Source organism: Macrosteles quadrilineatus, unplaced genomic scaffold, assembly GCF_028750875.1.
Source record: "Macrosteles quadrilineatus isolate MER2022 unplaced genomic scaffold, UCM_ALF_1.0 Scaffold_1__1_contigs__length_201487025, whole genome shotgun sequence".
Classification (NCBI taxonomy): domain Eukaryota; kingdom Metazoa; phylum Arthropoda; class Insecta; order Hemiptera; family Cicadellidae; genus Macrosteles; species Macrosteles quadrilineatus.
Window position 1 is genome coordinate 139355070 of NW_026542594.1, and position 20342 is coordinate 139375411.

General features: G+C 33.5%; 1 protein-coding gene across 2 annotated transcripts in view; it reads left to right on the plus strand.

Annotated features, from left to right (window-relative positions):
- Window positions 1–20342, plus strand: part of LOC128985661 (serine/threonine-protein kinase 10) — a 93176-nt gene that overhangs the window by 31548 nt on the left and 41286 nt on the right. For both annotated transcript variants that reach the window (XM_054405435.1, XM_054405426.1), the window contains exons 6-7: window positions 8884–9102; window positions 11617–11721. In XM_054405435.1, the coding sequence (XP_054261410.1) occupies window positions 8884–9102; window positions 11617–11721 (324 nt within the window). The remainder of the gene's footprint in view (window positions 1–8883; window positions 9103–11616; window positions 11722–20342) is intronic.

A 20342-nucleotide genomic window follows, 5' to 3' on the forward strand; every position in this document is an offset into this window, starting at 1 on the left:
ATATTTAAATTAATGTATGCATATGGTCAAAATCCATCATATTTTTCTTCATACGCATAACATACATATGTGCGGCTTAGCCATAAATTTAAATACTGAACTGAAAATACATGTGTTAATCGGGTTAAAGACGAATCCAACAAATCATAAATCATTAAAAAGATCCAGCCGGTCTCGAGTTACAAACTGCTTAACTAACACGACATCATGGCATGTAGCGTATATCTAGATGCATACTAAGAAAGTGTTTAAAAGTATTTTTTCTCAAAGTCCTGATATGATGTAGAAAATCCATCATAGCGACCACTTTCAATTTCCATAGCTTTATATATTTTAATTCACGTAAATTTCACGCCTAAATAACCCCATTTCAGAAGATTTGCATATTCAGTGTAACCATACCTCGAGTTATACATTACTTGATTTTAGAGTTTTGGTCAAAGAAGGAAGTACCGGTAATTATTTTATAGGTCAAGCCTACTTGCGTGCAACCGCATCTTGTTTACAAAAAGGTAAATTAAGTAATAAATTACAGCATCTCATATCATAATTTATCACTCTATAATGCATACAAATATCATTTCATTGAAATAATATTAGTTAACTGAATGATAAATTGTAATTTCTTTGATAAGCTGTAACTTCTGAATGAAAAAACCTTTTTTAACCAGGTTAACGCACACCCCCTTACGAAAAATGACTGCAAGGTTTCATTCAATTGTGCCAAATACTTTAGTAGGTATCAGACGTTTTCCAAATTATAAACTTGAGTTTAATGGCATAATATTAAAAGCCTTGATGAACTGTAACTTTGATTAGATGGACCATTTACGAAGCGGTTTGTGCTGTTAAAGTTAATGTTATTATCAATGTGTATGCATTAATTGACATGCATCAAGTATTGACACGTCTCTGCTTTCAAACATCAGACTAGTAAGTAAAACGAAAAGGTGGGCCTATTGAGGGCAGCGGTGCCAATCTGTCGTATACTGTTACGACTGATTGGCACCTCTGCGGCCGCCGTCAGCTTGGCACCACGACAGATTGGCACCTGCCTTTTCTAGAGGTTCCAATCTGTCGTGTACTGTTACGACTGATTGACACCTCTGCGGCAGCCGTCAGCTTGGCACCGCGACAGATTGGCACCACCCCTTTCTCCAGGTTCCAATCTGTCGTGTACTGTTACAACTGATTGGCACCTCTAGGAGCGGTGCCAATCTGTCGCGGTGCCAATCTGACGCGGTGCCAATTAGACGCGTACCCTTGGGGGCTGGGGCAAAGTTGTAACTTTGATCAAAGAGTGCAATTCCTTATGTTGTAAATATGTGCCGAGTTTGGTTTTCCTACTGCAACGCAGTAAAAAGTTAATTGGGGGGTTCCAGACTTTTGCCTAACCCTGTATATAATCAATGGTTGATCCTTTAACCCTCTAAGTGTCGCCCACCACATATTGGATGGGTTTTCTGATACGTATGAGAGTCGCCCACCCAAAGTCGGGCGAGTTTGTGGACACTAAGTTTTGTTCGTTATTTGTATATATGCGTGATCAATACCCAAGCTTGCTTATACCAACTGTTCAACTAATCCAGGGCTTCATGGTGACTATTGGAGACGGCCATTTAGCAATTTATTTTATGATTATATCTATGTTGTTTCTCTCTGACTGAACTGAAACAGCTATCGTGAGTTTGCGAATGGTAAATTCTTTATGTTTTGTTGTTGATTGCTATGCATGGTACTAGTGAATTGTTCAAAAATGGGTTATGATCTCCGTTCCAGTGATGTGATTAACTCCATGACTTTTATGTGATTCTTTAAGTAATTTAAGTGATATTGATTAACCCATTGGAACCGACTTACGAGCGTTACTCGTACGGCCACTGCAGGCCCGGCAGCCGACTTACGAGTGCCGCTCGTGTCACCGCTAGGCAGCGCCATAAGTTAATTAGTTATTATTATTTTTCGCCCTTTTTGTTTCTTCTTACTATTATAATGTTTATAAATATCTTGCTTCTTGATTTGCGTATTTACTCATTTATTTTAGCGAATAACAAACAATTTTGTGTTGCATTGGAAACCACATATCACCAAAAATCAGCTGCGGTAAGGTAAACAAACAATAAAAAAAAATGTTATTACTTATAAAAGTACACAACTTTTGATTTTTCTACGTAGGGAATCGATTGAACTTTATAATAGTAGTGTTATTTGGTGTCTGGATTAATCTTGGAATTTGTATATCAAGTTTACTTTCAAAATATTGTTTTTAAAATTTTTATTTTTATAATTTTTATATATATCAAATCAAATCAAATCAAAATATCATTTATTTCGCAAAAAACAGACATAACATAATATTATGATCCCTGTACAAAAATATTTACAATATTATTTATTTTTCTAGGTTATATTTAATTTTCTATAAAAGCTTTTTAAAATCAAGCGAAATTATCCCCCACAAAGGATAATTTAATCCTGTGAGTGGGAGAGAGTCGTTATATTATTAGAGGTTTTTTTTTAAATTATGAAAAAAGGAAATTTGAACAAGTTAAAAGTTGAAAGTTGAAAGTTGCGCTGGAGGACTGAGCGAATGGTGCCCAGGGCCGGTTCTAGGAATTTTTCAGAGTTAAGCGAACACCCGAATCAGCGCCACTTAGAATCCCCCCCCCCCCCCCCAAACCCATGAACATATAACTTAACCGTATTTGTGAATTTTTCCCAATAATTTTGGGAAGAATTTTTTTTATAAGTTTAGGTAGAAGAATACTTGCAATAAAAGGCTGTTTATTATTCGCAGAAATGTGACATTTATACACTTTTACTCATCATATAAACTATAGCAAAACCAAGGACACACTAAAAAAACAGGCCGTAATGTAATGCTCGTCAAGCATGACGTCACGATAGAAGACGGCAATGACGTAATGTTTGCCGTTTGTGATCAGCTGCTTGTTTTAATCTTTCCTTGGCAAATAAATAAATAAATACCTACGTCATTGCCGTCTTCTATCGTGACTTCTTTGTGCTGACTGGACTCGCCACCATGGGCCCATTTCATAATAAAAACTACAAGTTACAAGTTACAACTTGTAACTTGTAATTTCCATTAGATTTGCATTGGGCGATCAGCTAATTTACTAATAATATTAGTTTGTACTTTATTATGAAATGGGCCCCAGATGATTTCTACAAAAGTCTACTCATTGATTTGGCTTTTTTTCTTCCTCTTCCAAATTCGCCTTACGCTTTCTATGATAAGTGCCAGACGGTTTCTTTTTTCTGCCATTGTTTTCATAGTTTCGGCTCGCAATATGTTTTACTCACTCATTCAGTTTATACTTTCTTTTTATTTAATGCGCTAATTATAAATTAAACTTAAAACACTCGTAATAATTCGCTTATCAACAATCATGAATCAAAACAATGCCAATACGATACCGATACGGTATAGGCCTACGCACGATTACTAGAAAAATACCGGTATGGATCATAAACATAAACAAATGACGTTTTTGGCCCGAAAATAAACATTATTTAACATTGCTTAGATGGAACTGCCAAAACATATGTTCAATGCAGCTATTAGTATAGGATTCGGACCAACAACGTCATTTGTTTATGTTTATGATCCATACCGGTATTTTTCTAGTAATCGTGGGCCTACGGATACAACTAAAAGAGTGCAATACAACGTAGTGCTCTGCTCTAGGATCAGAGGCAGAAAGGAGTGAAAGAAAGGGGAAGTTTCTTGTTGTGACAAGTGGCGCTGCGCGCTTGCTTATCTCGAGCATGAGTGATTCGTGAAATGAAACCCACAAGTGCCGCGCTGGCGCTGATGCTGCCGACTGCCGAGCGTCAGCTCAGTCAGTTGTCAGTTCAAATCGAAACTGCAAATGGCATTGAGTCCTTGAGGTAGTGCTGTACAAATATACAAAATTTTCAAGTGCTGTTGGTACAAACAGAATAAATGCCTTTATTGTGGTGCTTTGAATACTTGAACTCTGAGCAAAAATAAACAAAATTACGTTGTTCACTAAAAAAACAAATGTTCCGTTGGCGCCACTTTTTTGTGGCGCCATATGCGGCCGCGTAGTTCGCGTATGGGTTAAACCGGCCCTGATGGTGCCCCCCACCTCCCCCCTACCCTACCCCCAAAAGATAACCTGCTACTGTATTTCCCAAGCACACCCAACACGCGCGCGCACACACCCACACACACACACACAGGCACACGCACACTCACACTGCTGCACTCACTCCGACACCAACAGGCGGCTGGTAGCCCTAGGGCCGTCAATGCTCTGTCCCTGTGGCGCAGAATCGGGAACAGCTCACATACGTGCTTGCATACAATTGTTCTTTCACTCTATCAGCTGATGTGAGTGTAAATTTGTTGCCTGTAGGTTGTTCATTGTCTGTAGGTTGAGATCAGTAAATTTTGAGCAGTTGATCTCCCAATGCTTTGTAGCCATAGGGTAATTTGTTTTTTGTATTTGACCAGTGGTCCAAAATAGTTTTCGCGTAAGTTGTAGGGCAGATTGTTGTAGATAGTGTGAGCAACATAGTAGCAATTTGTTGTAGAGTAAGTTCTATTTAGTCTCGGTAAATAAATTCCTCCACCTAGTGCATGTCTGGTTCTGTATTCGTGTGTTACTCTTTCAAAAATGTCATTCGAGTGTTTGAATATGTAAATAGTCATGGTTCGAATAAATAATTGTCTGATGTCAAGAACGTTCATTTCATTGAAGAGAGCATCCGAAGGGTAGCGCCGATTCCTGCCTAAGGCTGCTTTTATTATCGCTTTTTGGGTGATAATTAATGGCTTTAAAATATAACCATATGCACAGCCCCAGGCTATTATTCCTCCGTCAAGTAGGGACTGCACGTAAGCAAAATATGCAATTCTGATTTCTTCAAACTCCAAAATCTGCTGTAACTGGTTAAAAGCATAGATATATTTTCTTAGTTTATTATTTAGATATGATACGTGGTCTGCCCATGAAAGTTTAGAATCAATCATTATGCCAAGGTATTTATATTTTTTCACTCTATCTATCACTGGACAGTCACAATCCGAATCAAAATTAGCACAAGAATGAATTTTCAACTCATTTATGAGTGTATCACCACGATGACTAAAAGCGATTGGCATGAATTTAGTTTTATCTACATTGAGTGTCAAAACATTTTGATCAAACCATTTTTTAATTTTTGAAATACCTCTTTCTGCGAGGTTGAATACTGTTTCCCAGTCTTTACCTTCAAATAATACTAGAGTGTCATCTGCGAAGAGATAAAACTTACCTTCAATGTCGATTTTAACTAGGTTATTCATATATATTAGAAATAATAAAGGACCAAGGGTACTTCCTTGAACTACACCATAGTCTACTTCAGCTAAATTGCTCTGAACTCCATTTATGACTACAAATTGTTTTCTATCTAAAAAATATGATTTAAACCATGCTAATGAAATGTTTTTTATTCCAATTAACTCCATTTTCTTTAATAGTATTGATCTGTCGACAGAGTCGAAGGCTTTAGCTTAATCAAAAAATACCAGCACGACCTTGTTTCCTTTATTGACAGCTAAATTAATATCTTTGTTAACTCAGGGTGTCTACCAACCGGGAAATCCAGGAAAACCGGGAATTGTACTTAAATTTTTACTGGCCATGAAATGTACGGGAATTGTCCTTAAATGCTAGACTATGTCCTTAAATTTTTAATGGGCCATAATTTTATTGATCGCTAGTTGGTTAGGAGCACATAAAAGGTTTATCAGATGTTTGTTTACATTTTCATAATTTATTACTAGAGTAATTATGCAATAAAAATCCCATTAACAATCTCAAACCCATTAATATTTTATCACAACAATCAAGTGTCAAGTCAAGTACTTCCAAGAACTGTTGACTCAGCAGCTAGCTCATAAAAGTTGTATCACTTTTATTTCTTTACAACTTCTTTTTTTATTACTAGGGTAATTATTATTAGATCCCAAACATATTTTATCGTGAAAATAATAGCTTTATAATGGCTGTTAAATTTCACTTCTTACTTGTACTTTCGGAAAGCCGCGGCGATTGCCTAGTGCCTTAAAACTGTTTATGGTTTCATACATGTAAATAATCTACAGTCTTATTTTGTAAGTTAACCCCTTTTTTATGGACATTTTATCTTTAAATTGACAAAACCACAAGCATTGTTGTTTGCATTAATGTTTTATCACTATGTAGGCCTGCTTGGTTTCAAATTATGTCATTGCATTTTCTGTATCTTTGTCTTATATTGTTGGCTATTCAGGTTTCAATGTTTTTTGTTTCCCATATATTTATTTATTGAGTTGTATGCTTTAAGCAATCAAAATCTTATGAACTAGAATGATGATAGTGACTTTGCTGCTATTATAACCTCATTGTTACTCAGTTTATATAGGCCCTCCTAAATAATTAGGTCTAGGCCTGGGTATTTTGATTCTTGAAAGAGCTGTAAAATATATTAATAAAATGTAATTGAGCCTAAGATAAACAACTAATGATTGCTATGTGTCGATATTAACTTTGCTAATGAAAATACAATAATCTTACTCTGTGCTTATCGCTTATTAATAGCCGCTTACCAAACCTTGAAGAATTGAGTAACAATATGCATTAAAGATTTTTTTTCAAAAGTAGTCGAGAACCTAACGTTGTGCCAGGGCGAATCATGCCAAATTAATCGGCCTGGATCGGATAAGCTATGTTATGAAGTTTACGTGACTGATGGAGATATTTGTCGCTATCGCAGGAGACAATGATTGCGTTTCTCTGTTACACTATAAAAGCTTTACCTAAAGTATAGGTAGGCCTATGTTTGTTTACTTTCAATAAATTTCTATTTTGTTATTTTTAACTCTTATCTATTATTATTTACTTTTCTCTCTGGTACAACTACAGTGAATAACAAGATTAATACAGTTTGACAAATCAGGAAAATTATTCGGTAGGCCTAATGACACCGACAAAGGTTACGGCAAAGTGTCCTTAAATGTACGGGAATTGTCCATGAATTTTTTATCCAGAATGTAGTAGACACCCTGTAAACTTCAAACAAGGCGTCAGAGATATTCTTCGATTTCCTAAATCCAAATTGACGTGAAGTTAAAATGTTATAATGATTAAGGTAATTAGTTAACTGGTCTTTAATTATTTTTTCCAAAACCTTGGTAAATACACTCAGCAATGAGATCGGCCTAAAGTTCGAAGTCTTAGAGCAGTCTCCTGACTTGAATAGAGGAACAACCTTAGCGATTTTGTAGGCGTCGGGGTAAACTCCCCTCCGGATACTCATGTTAGTGATGTGTAAAAGTGGTTGTTTTATTGATTCCCAGTTTTCCTTGAGTAAATCAGCTGATACACAATCATACCCTGGAGCTGAGCCTCCTCTCAGTCTGGTGACGTAGCCGTACAGTTCATGTTCAGTAACAGTGTGCAGTGTGAGGACGGAGTCAACAGCATAGTCAGAGTCGTGTACCACAGGTGGACCACTCGAATCAATTCTAGCTGCCATGTTTGAACCAACTTGGGTAAAATAGGCGTTGAATTCGTTGGCCACCCGCGGTCTCATATCGTCGTCAGTGTTTGCGTATGGTTTGTTTAATGTGAATTGAGAAAGTGGGAAAATGTCATGTTTAGTGCTTCTACCCGCCAATTCATTTAAAACCCCCCAAAACTTTTTCGGATTATCTTTATACCCCAAAATTTTTTCCCTATAATATTTATTTTTGGTTTCCCTAATATTTTTATTTAGTTCATTTTTTAATCTTTTGAAATTATCAATCAAAACTGTATTAAAAGGTTGTTTTTTAATCTGTTTATTGTATAATCTGTTTTATATGTATATTTTTAGTTTAGAACTTTGACTATCCAATTACCACTTTTCTGTAGACAATTTTACTGTGAACAAAATGGTGAAAGAATTATTAATTTATTACCTAAGGTTTTCTTTCTATAGCAGTTAGAGTAAAAGTCTACAAATTCGGTAAAATTAATTGCCGCCAGAGGGTGCTGCAGGTAGCGCATTAATTCCTTCCCCAATGGGTTAAATGACAATACTGAAGATGACTTTGATATTGACTCTGAGTTTATGACTTGAGTTATAACTCAAGCAATATGGAACATTCAATGTAGGCCCAGATGTATGAATGCTTATGCAATCAAAAAACTCAATGAAGATTTTAGGCCTATTTAAACCACTGTTTGTTGTTTCAATTTACTTTAATAAAATATGTTAAAATAATTTAAGATAAGATTTCTTTTCAACCTGCTTAATGAAAAAGTCTATACTGTAATATGACGAAATATCAATGTCAATGTTTTATGACTTATTGGTGTATCTATTAGCACCCTAACTAACTTTTTCGGGTAAGGTAGTTAAACTCTTCGAAAAATCCTATTCAGTCACTTGGGTTTGGGTTCCCCTTCAAAATAAAAGGCTAAATAAAGGTAAAAGATTTTAAAACATTTCATTGCATTTAGCAATTATTAAAATGAAATGTAAAATGTGATCATCTTGACACTGTTATAATACCTTTCTTTCTTTTTTTTTTTTTTTTTACTTGTAGGACTATATTCTATTTATGGCGTGGAAAACATGTGATGATTTTAGATTTTTCTATTGTCTTAAACCTCCAACTATATTATAGGTAGGTATATTGATATTTATAGGTAATATTGTAAAAATACATAATTTTTCACAAGAAGTTCATTGCTAAATTTCAATGTCTACGGTCCATCTGTATATGTAGTCACTTTGAGACCATTGTGGCTTTATTTCCAAGTTTGCTTTGATAGTTTCAAAACATGTTCCAATCAGGAAATAATTTGTTATTATTTGTTTTAGGTTGACATTTGGTCACTGGGGATCACAATGATAGAATTTGCTCAAATGGACCCTCCTAATCACGAAATGTCTCCAATGAGAGTGTTGTTGAAAATTCAAAAATCAGATCCTCCTAAACTGGACCAGCCATCAAAATGGTCTAAAAACTTTAATGATTTCATAGCTAAAGCCTTGGTTAAAGATCCAACGCAAAGACCAACATCGGACGAATTATTGAAGGTAAGGCTCATGTTATGAATCACTCGCTAACATTTTCCTGATGTTAAAACACTTGTAAAACCTTGATTATTAGGGACAGATCTACCAGGTGATAGTATTACCTTTGATGATAAATTTTCTAAAAGCTTCATGACAATCTTTTAAAAGTCATTGGTATTTTAACTCCTGTCTCTTAAAATTGAAAATTTAAACTGTGATCATTGGATGAATAGTGATCACACATCAATTGCATTGTCAGTTTGGAATGAATTGTTTTGTTCACCATTCTTTGACTAAAACCATGTAAATACGGAAGTAATAAATACTGATAAGATAACTCCAGTCATATCATTTACCAACTGAGCAGCCATTCAGTATGTCACAATGCATTTTATATCTGAAACTAATGTAAAAAAATTAGGTTTAAAGTCTTACACGTGAATTGAAACTTACAAGTATATCTGAGTAAGATGATTTGTTATTTTCTATTGTCTAAATAATAAGGGTGTTCAAGCCTCAACTTTAATGAATTTTCATGTAATACCACAAGTTTGTAAGATAGGACCTATCTCCTGATCTCTCCGTCAACCTGGAGACTGGCCAGTGGTTTAAGGCCGAGGCCAGTTCCAGGTAGACGGAGGGTCAGGAAACAGGGTTTTCATGCAGACTAAAGAGTTAATTTGTCACAAACTTTCTTTTCAAAATGCAATATAATGTTATGATGTTGAGTTGAATCAAGGAACTAAATTTAGAATAAAGGTCATCAAATAATAAATTAAATTTAATTCAAAAGGCAATGTTTTCTGAAAATTTGTGTGATTTCTGAACTAAGAATACCTACGGTATCAATAAGTTGGACAATTTGGAGAATTTATCTTGTGGAGAGCTAAAATCAGTCAATACCCACAAGGTTCTAGGAATACACTTTGATTATAAACTAAAATGGGAAAATCATATTCAATATCTGTCCAAAAAGTTGAATTCGTTTAGGTTTGCACTCAGTGTAATTAGTAATACAACATCAATGGATGTATGTAAAATGGTATACCACGCCTACATCGAATCAATAATTAGGTATGGAATAGTACTTTGGGGATGTCAGCCCCAAACTAAAATCCTTTTTAACGCTCAAAAATCAATAGTGAGGACTATGGCCCGAGTTAAAAGAAGAAAAAGCTGCAGATCTTTATTTAAAGATATTGGTATCTTAACACTTACAAATCTTTACATAGTTGAAATTGTTAAACTAATGTTTAATGATATTAAAATTTTTGATGACTGTAAATTCAACCATACCTATCCAACACGACATCAGAACAAATTGAAATTTCCTCGGCATAGGCTTTCATTCTATGAAAACTCTCCAAAATACATGGCAGTAAAAGTTTATAATAAATTGTACAGCATTTTACAAAAAAATAATTCCAAAAACTTAGCCCTTACATCTGTACATAAACTTCTCTTACAAAAACCATACTACACTGTAGAAGAGTTTTTTAAGGATACTTTTTAAACTGATACGCTGAATGATAAGGTCTTTTCTAGTTATATGAGATATTTTACTTATGTTAACTTTATTATTTTTAGTTTAGTTTTAGTTTTAGTTTATATTCTGACGACACTCCAATCTTTTGTACCTTGTGCATTATAAGATGTGATGAGTAAATAAAGAATTTGAATTTGAATTTATATAATAAATATAACTACTTTAACAATAAAAAAAATAACTTAATTTATTAAGATTTTAATAACTTAATTTATTAAGATTTTAAAAATAATGTTGAAATGCATTAGCATAAATGTTATTATTCAAAATATATGTAAGTAAATATTTTCGATCAAGGACAATATTTCAGATTTCTTTGCATCTTGCTTATCTTGATCATCTTGCTTTATTGGTTTTCTTTTAATTTAAATTACCACATTTCTTAATCAGTCATGAGTCTTAAAGCATGGTGATATGGTTACCTGTAAGAAAAAAAAAAAACAGTTTGTTAAGGTTGGTACTTAATCATAAATTTAGTGCATTTGCATTTTTCACAATGTTAACACAACTATAATCCATGATTGCTACGATATCATTATAAATTTATCGTGATCACAGCATAATCATGGATATCTACCAAGGTTTTGTAGACATCACCATCGTTCTCCCCGATCGTATCAAAATCCTGGATATCTACACTGGTTGTATAAACATCTTTATCGTCTCCCACAGTTTCAGAAGCCTTATTGTTATCATCCGCAATCACGGCGTAGGCATGAATTTTTCAATCGTGAATTGTTGCAGATGCCCCCTGTGATCTAAATCGTAAAAACCTTGGCTCAAACTTGATCTTCTGACTTGATGTTTGATCTCTCAAACTAGTAGTCTAGGCTGGGCTCGGCTTCAAAATCAAGATGCACACACATCTCTCCTAAATAATTATGTGGTATCCAATAGTTGAGTTGGGGAGAACATTACTACCCATTCATTTAAAATATGAATGCTATTTATACAATTATACTTTTTTAATAGCTTTTCTTTAATTATAGCACCCGTTCATCGCCCCAGACTTGGATGTGAAGCCAGTACGAGATTTGTTGTTGGAGTATAAAGCAGAAGTTGTTGAAGAAGAGGTTGTTGATGAAGAAGCTGAGGTCTGTAGCTATTTGGTTTTCAGATTAACCAACACATTTTTACTGTACAGGCTAAAGCTTATATTGACTAGGTGATTTGAATTAGCTGTAAACTGCTTTTTCAGGCTTCAATAACCACAACGCACATTAACTCTTTCAATTCAACTGTCAAGCATCAAAGCTTATTTAAATCTATAAATTGGGTTTTATAATTTTCACTACAGTGCTTTTAGCTTTTATTTACTTATTAATCTTTAAAAGAAGATTTTAATATTGACAGCTGTGTTAGATAATTATAGTGTAAAATAACCATATATGGTCATAATGTAAACAAGGTCAATGGGGCAGAGCCCCGGGGTAATTTACCTTGTTTCTTTTTTGATGGCTCATCTACAGTCTTTCTTTAGACACCTCTACCCAGTTTCTACGCCCAGCCATTCTCTCAAACTAGCAGAGACAAAAAAAAACATTTTCCAATTAAATATATAGATACTTATGTTAACATGGGAAACAACAGAATACACTGGGACCGAGCCTGAAAGTCAGATTAGATTAAAAACTACTTAGTTTTCCTACTTAATGTCAATTTTATTCAAATTTTAGTCTCCTAGGTAAATGGGAAGTAGGAGGAGTGATTGGTGAGTGAGTTAGCCAGTCAGGGAGGGCTTTGCCTTTTATATGTATAGATAACTGGCCTCTCAAAATGTGTTCTATAGTATATTTATAAATCATTACATTTCCTCATTTCTTTTACAAAATCTTCAAAGAGTAAGTAGATGGTCGTGGTATTCCCAATCCCATCAATAAAACTCTCATTACCTTTTACTTATGTAACATGTTTCAACTTGGTTATCAGTGAAAAGATAAGTGTAAAAAAACCTACACATATTTGCAATACCTTAAAAAAAAATGTATGATGACAAACTTGAGAAACAGTTAAATAAAAAAAAAAAATAGTTACTTAGAAATCGTCTTGTTGAATCCATGGTTTTTGTAATGCACATTGACTTACTTGGCTTATTTCCTGTCACTCCTTAGCGGAGCATAGGGCCTCTACGAAAAAGCGCCAATGAATAGGGTTAGCAGCCAATACCTTTACTTCTCTCGAGCTCTTTCCTGCCTCTGTGATTTCGGCTTCAATTGTTCTCCTCCATGTTTTTTTCTTCCTCTGTCTTGGGGGATTCCAGCTCAAAGCTTGTTTTTCCACTGCGTCTTGATCCTTGCGCAGGGTGTATCCTATCCATTGCCATTTCCGTTTTTTAAATTTGTAGATCAATGGGTTCCTCTTTGGTGGCTGTCCACAAGTCTTTATCAGAGATTACGTTTCGCCAGTATATTCTTAAAATTATTCTAAAGGACCGGTTCACAAATACCTGTAGCTTGTTTGTGATTGCTAGAGAAACTTTCCACGTTTCATATCCATAAAGTAAAACTGGCTTTACGTTGGTGTTAAATATTCTTAACTTGGTTCTGGTCTATACCTCCCTTATTTTTGTGCACCAATTTCAATGTTAAAGCTGTTAAAAAATTTGTCACAGTATTTAGTTTGTCAATATGGTTTTAAAATTTAAACAATCTTAACCTTAAGGGCGCTAGGGACTCTCAAAGGTAGTTTTTTCCTATGAGAATTACATAAAAACAATAAACATCTGTTTATAATAAGAAACATAGCATATTTTTTGGGAGTAAAATATTGATGTTTATAATATTCATGAGGTCAAAGTCCAATGTAAACCGGTTATCAGTTTTGATGGAAGAACAGTAAAAGTCTCAAGTTTAAAAAGAGATATTGATAAATTGATAACAGGAGGAGGAGACAATTAATAAGAGATCTTATGCATATTAGAAAAGTTTAAGAAGAGAGGCTTGGTCTAACAGTAAGAAATCCAGATACACACTCATTTGAAGTGATGAATAATATTTGCCATTTCTGCTATGGAACTTACTTTGGAAGTAAAAAAAATACACGAAGAATTTACACATTGTTCTGTGACGGTGGTAAAGTAAACTTGCCTAATGTGAGATCAAATTAATACATATAAGATATATATACTGGTAATCCTGACAGATCGAGACATTTCAAACCCTTTAGTGGAAACTTTAATAATGCTTTGACTAAAGCATTAAGCTCAAGTAGTAAGATTAAACCAAACCTTGGCGGACCTTATGATTTTATTGTTAATCGCCAAGTTCATCGTAGGCTAGCAATTTAAGTGATTAATTAATCCAATTAAAAGTCAATTAAATATTCCTATAATCAAAATTTAGATGATCGTAAAATAGCCAATATGCCAAAATTTATTTTTATGACACTGAACAAGCAGCCAGAATGAGACACGAAGCAACATAAAATACGGGCTGTAACTTGACTATAATGAAAGAGGTTCAAAACTAACTGAGGAAAGTAAATTCTCATTCCCAAGCTTTCAAAACTATAGGAGACATTCTCAGAAAAAACCCTCAGGATCAACAATCACTTATTCAGACAAAAGTTAGGACCAAAGGCGGTATAACTTATCTAATAATCTTACTACAATTACTAGAATAGAAGCACAAGTTTCCCTCAACAGGTTTCCTAGTATATTATATTTTCTGTCTCAGAAAAGTATAAAAGCTTCAAGTTTGAACTTACCTTCAAGGATTAAGATTTGTCATAAAGTAATACAAGTATTACAATAGAAATTGTCTTTGGGCCTACTGTTTTCTTAAGTTTAACATACAAACCTTTATCTTCAAAATCCAGCAAGAATTCAACTTGAGAATAACAACCTGTTTACCTAGCGATAATAGTATATTTCATCACTTGGGCGTAAAATGACTCTTCGACCCAAGCTCTGAAAGTATTATAAAAAATGAGCAAGGGTTGAAAAGTGGAAAAGACACTTTTTCCCTGTGTGATTAGTTATATTTTCCTTCATATACTGCAACATTTTTAACAAACAAAGTTAGAAAACAAAAGTAATTTTGTAAAAATAACCTTTTAAACATTATTTTAACTTGTTTTCGATCTTGATACCGGTAATGCAAAGAAACAGCTGTTTAAAAAGTGATTCAATCACTTCTTCCATTACGACTGTGTTAGTGTACATTATACCATCGATATGTCAAACTATTGACAAGAATGCAACAATAAGCTACAACTAACTGATTAAATCAGTCGTACATAATTTGTATACATATGTGATTGCTTGCGTCAAACTTAACAATAGCTGACTTTTACTCCCTGGGGACTAAAAAGGCCATTTTACTACCAGGGAGTAAAAGAGCTACTTCAGATCTGCAGTGCATAAATAAAAAAAGCTGCTTTTGCTGCAGTGTGACGAAAAATAAAATCGTTAACATGGAATTAAACTTTAAAAGACAACAATATATTTATATGAAATGGTCAACAACAAAGCTTAAACAAACAATAATAACATTATTAATCTAAAAACCATAGCACTAATATCACACACCATATTACAGTCTGCATATGTTATAAACACATTTTCTTTCAACTAATGTTTTAGAACTGATACCGTACTTACAATTTGTTTGAAGAAAACAATCAACACTTTTTTAGCGAATTTCCCATATAGGGAATAAGCTATTACCGTAGGTCTCATGGTAAGACCTGGACCCGGAACCGATTTATTTTTTCGTTTTGAGGTCCCCAGAGGCCAAAAACACTATCCGTTTAAATTCATTTATATATATATATTTTTATATATATATGTGTGTGTCCGTTAGCACGATAACTCAAACAAAAATTATCCGATTTTGATGAAATTCGGTAAACACGTGTAAACCTACATTTATTCAAACGAGTTCGCGAACCAGCATGATCGGACCATGGGAACGGGGGTTTATGGGGGATTTTATAGGGTAAAAATGGGTTTTTCCCATTATTGACCCTAAAAACATAAAATTTTGGAAATTCTTTCCCAACCATTTTGTAGAGCTCAAAAAGAGAAATAATTTAGTATATTGAAGCATTGTTGTATGCCTAATGGTTACGGAGAAAATTCAAAAAAGTGCAAATTTAAAATTCCCATGTTATTCTTATGGTGAAAATGAAAACTGTGGTAGTTTACTTGTTTATAGATATATTTTGATAAAATTTGGCAAATTTATTTATTTCTTCCTATACTATTGATGTTCGGTCAAAATACACTGATTACCTTCCCCGTAGCAGCAAACCTAAGCACTCGTTAAATCTAATGTTCTTTAAATTGGAATAAATATGTCTTATTTATTTATGGAAATATTTTAGTAAATAAATATGTAATTAGACAAGTTGAAATTCACTTAGTCTGCAGGTTTGTTGCGGCGGGGGTATTTGTTTATTGAATAGTTTTATCTTTATAAAAATGGCTTCTCTTTGTTTTTTTTTTCTCATCTTACATAAGCTAAGTCAAGTAGATAATTATTTCTGCTATAATATTGAAATTTATGTGTTTCGCTTCTAGCAGTAATTCAATAAAATAATATTGGTTTATACTAGCGTCTTTGTGGTAACCTAGTACCTTAAGTCAAATACCCTCATTTTGTTAATCTTATTAGATGATAATCACAATCATCATAATTTTACTGAACTGATTGTAATAAGATACTGAAGAGCCATTAATTTTGTATGGATTGGATTCCAGAACTGATTCAGATTACTATTCTATAATTACGTTATCTCTTTAACAGTTAATAAAACTGATTTTCATTACTTACTCCTCTAGCGTGCTAGGAATAGGAAAAAGTACAAGGAACAATATCAAAGAGTTGGTAAGTCAGAATAATATACATTCCAACTGCTATTATTGATTTTTTGTATGTTTACATGTCTACATGTTTTGTGTTTAATTTGAATAATTGAAATCAAGCACAACTATTTGTTCCATGTAATCACAAAGTCATTTCACCAAAACTGCAAACCTTTGTCTTGATAAATATGATTATTTAATATCATCAAAGATCCTAAATTAAGTAGATGTTGGATACAACAAAATATCCCATTTGATTTTAATTATGAGTGTCCACTGGTTTTCTTTTGAAAGACTAGCATTTGTGATCTGCTAATATTCCTTGCATGTAAAATTAGTATTTATTCTATACTAGAACAATAAGTAAATTTCGTGACAATTTTAACATGGGTGAAATGAACTATATTTCCAGTCCTAATAAATGTTTTTTCTAAGATCCCTTCTAAGATAATACCTTAAAAAAGTGGAATCTAATTATTTATTGTTTTTAATGTAAGTAATTAAAATATATTATTTAAAATATTGTAGTTCTATATTTTGTTTTTATGATAAACATTTAAACACTGAGAGTGCAGGGTTGGTACGGTCAGGGAAAACCTGGAAATGTCAGGGAATTTTGTTGGTCTAAAAAGTCAGGGAAAAGTCAGAGAATTTCGGAAAAAATCTTAAATGTCTCTTGAAAGACTACATTTTTTACAGATATGCTACATTTTGCATTTACGTCTCAATACTTGGTCAAAAACATCGAAGTTTGACAAAAACATCGGGAACCTACCATCGATATAAAAAACATCGAACATCGACAGACATTCTATCATCACCCTCTGATTACTGGCTTTAATTGAACGCACCGAGCTCCCAGTGTTTCTACACGACCAAAATAATATAATCCCGGTCACTGGGTTAAGAAATCCCGTTTAATCTCTTATGATTTTTGATGTTAAATTCTGAGTGTTAAATTAGACATATTGTGTTTAAATAGTTGTTTTAACATTGCTATTATATTTTGTTAAGGTAATTTTTTCGATTGGGGTTAGTTTTTCACTAAAATAAAGCATAGTAAATAAAAACGGACGTCATAGCCAAAACTCCTGTTTTATCCCACATCCCCTTCAAATCCCGCTCATGCTCTAAAAATCCTGTTTTCGGGATAATAATCCCACGTATGGAAACACGGCTAGTACCGGAATGCGCGGAAGGATAGGCCTACATTCATCGTTTCAATTTCAATACGATACTGAATACAATTCCTCATTGAATTTATACCAATACTGATTCAACCTTTAATAAACTAAAAAAAAAACTGCACTTGTAGGAGTTTATAAAAAAAATTTGATTCTGTTAGTTGAAACATTTAATAGTTTAGTTTGGTACTACTTTTTGTCTCCGGTACAAGCATGGTAGTTATTTTTCCAATATCACATGATTCTTCCGATATAAGCCGATGATATCGCAAGCAAAATATCGATATATATCAGTATCAGAGCACCATATCGTCTATCTGCTAGTGTCAATTCAAGGCCCTTACTGGTCAACCATAAAACCCCTACAATAATAGGCCTACTTTTAAGGTTAAAGGTAAAATCAACCTTACTTCTATTGTGTTTAACTTTTTTACAAAACAATCATTACCTCTTATTGTTATAGAAATTATGTCATTGATGATGTAATACTATGATGACAGGTGTTCTTAATATTTTGTAGTACAGCAACAAAATACTTAAGTGGTATATTAGACTTAAACAACACTGCATTCAGAGAAAGTGTATCAACTGGAAACATTCTTTATTTCGGTTTAAAAACTGTTTACAACACTGGAGCCTTAGTTTGATGGTGTAACTGTTCCTTCACATTCATAATAACACACTATGGCAGTAGGAGATGTATTGATATATTTAGGAGGCTCTGTACACAAATGTGGTTTGCATGGCACAGAATAACAAACGTCTTAACTTATTTGTTTTTCTACTTAGTCCCTCAATATTATACAAGATGAAAGACTAATTTATTCATTTTTATTAAGACGCGTATGAGTACCAACCAAGGTTACATACATCTCATCTCTGTGTCAAAGTATTGCACGTGCATGTTTTGTGTTCATTGTGACAGTTTTTGTCTGTTGTGCATGCGACTTATTGGAACCCCAAATCTGCATGACTCCCTCTGAGGTACGAATCATATATATCTTTTATAATAGTTCAAATCTTATGTAAAATTGAATTGTTGGGTAACTTGTGTAAACAAATTTGATGACTTGTATTTTTATTTTCTAATTTGTTAAACACTTTTTCTATATGTTGTACGGTTTACTGCATCATCCTCATTTAACATCAAATCATTTGTATAGCTAATAGGCTATACAGAAATGCTACAAAATGTTAATATACATTTAGTTTCCAGGCTAAAATATATTTTAAACAAAAAATTATTCTTAAACATGATGAAAACCACTCCCCTAATTTTGTTATGAAATTTAAATTGAATTTATTTAGGGTTACCTACTAAATTTTGTTTTAATAAAGTCTTCTAAGTTAGTGATGGGTCGGTGCTGCACGTCAAATGTCAGTTCCGCCGGTTCTTGGTAAAAGAACCGGAACCGGAATGCTAAAAAATTACAGTGGAGTCCCGATAATCCGAACATCGGTAATCCGAAAGTCCGCTTAATCCGAAAAAAAAATTTTATTTTTAAAATTTTTTTCTAAATTTTTAATAAATTTTTCAACATTTTTTTCTCTATTTTTTTTATTAAACTTTTAACACAGTTAGCTGTATCTTGTCAAAGTATTCTGTAGCGGCCAGGCGAGATAGACTTTTTTGTAGAGTACTTTAGTAAATATTTCACCATTTTTGTTATTAAAATTTTCCATTTTCGTCCCTGGTTTCAATCCCGCCAAAACACAAATGGATTTTATTAAGTGATAATGCTGCAGCCACTAGGTCTAGCCTTAAGTAATGTGAAAAACAATCCTAGACTCGTGCCTGGCATCCTAAGAAAAAAAAAATTAAAAAATAAAAAAACTTAATTTTTTTTTTAATTTAAAAAAAAAATAAAAAATTAACAATAACCGTTTAATATGAAATATTTGGTAATCCGAAATGGGCCCGGTCCCATCCATTTCGGACTAACGGGACTCAACTGTACCAATATTGCCGCGATCGCGCAAAATGACGATGACGTTTCCGTGATCGTGGGAGATGATTTTTGTTGTGATGACAATGACGTTACCGCGATCCCATGAGACGATGATGACGTCTACATGGCCGCAAGAGATGTTCATAAGGTACCGATGGTACTTATTTTACTCAGAACAGAGAACTGAAAATCAATTTTGGCTAGGAACCGGTACGCGTACCGACTTTATAAAAGTAGTACCGACCCATCACTAGTAAAATGATAATTGGATTTCAAAATATTTTAGCGTTCTTTTAAATTTATTTAAATTTTCTTCCCTCATTATTATAATAGCTGTTAGGTGTTAAAAGTTAACACTGAATAATTAGTTTTCTTTTTACATATTTTGCTGTGTTTCAGCAAAGATTGATAAAGCTTTCAGTTTCAATTTTCCCTATCCATTTACACAACTCATAAGCAGACAGTATTTGTCCAATATTTTCTGTTATGTTGGTTGAAGTATTTTTATGTTGAGTGGGACAAACCTAACCCATCCTTGGTTATATCTGTCTTCTTTACCTTTGTAATACTTGAATCCTAATTGTCTGGTATAAACCGATCGTTGTAGACCAGATTGAACTTCAACTATATTTTGTGGTATATATTGTAATTATAGGGTGACACACAAGACGGTTTTCATCTGCGTAGTACTGAGAGTGCGATGGTGGAAGGTGGTCGTTGTGGGCATAGTTCTGTTCTACACAAGACGCCATTTTATTTATTTAGTCACTGTGGAA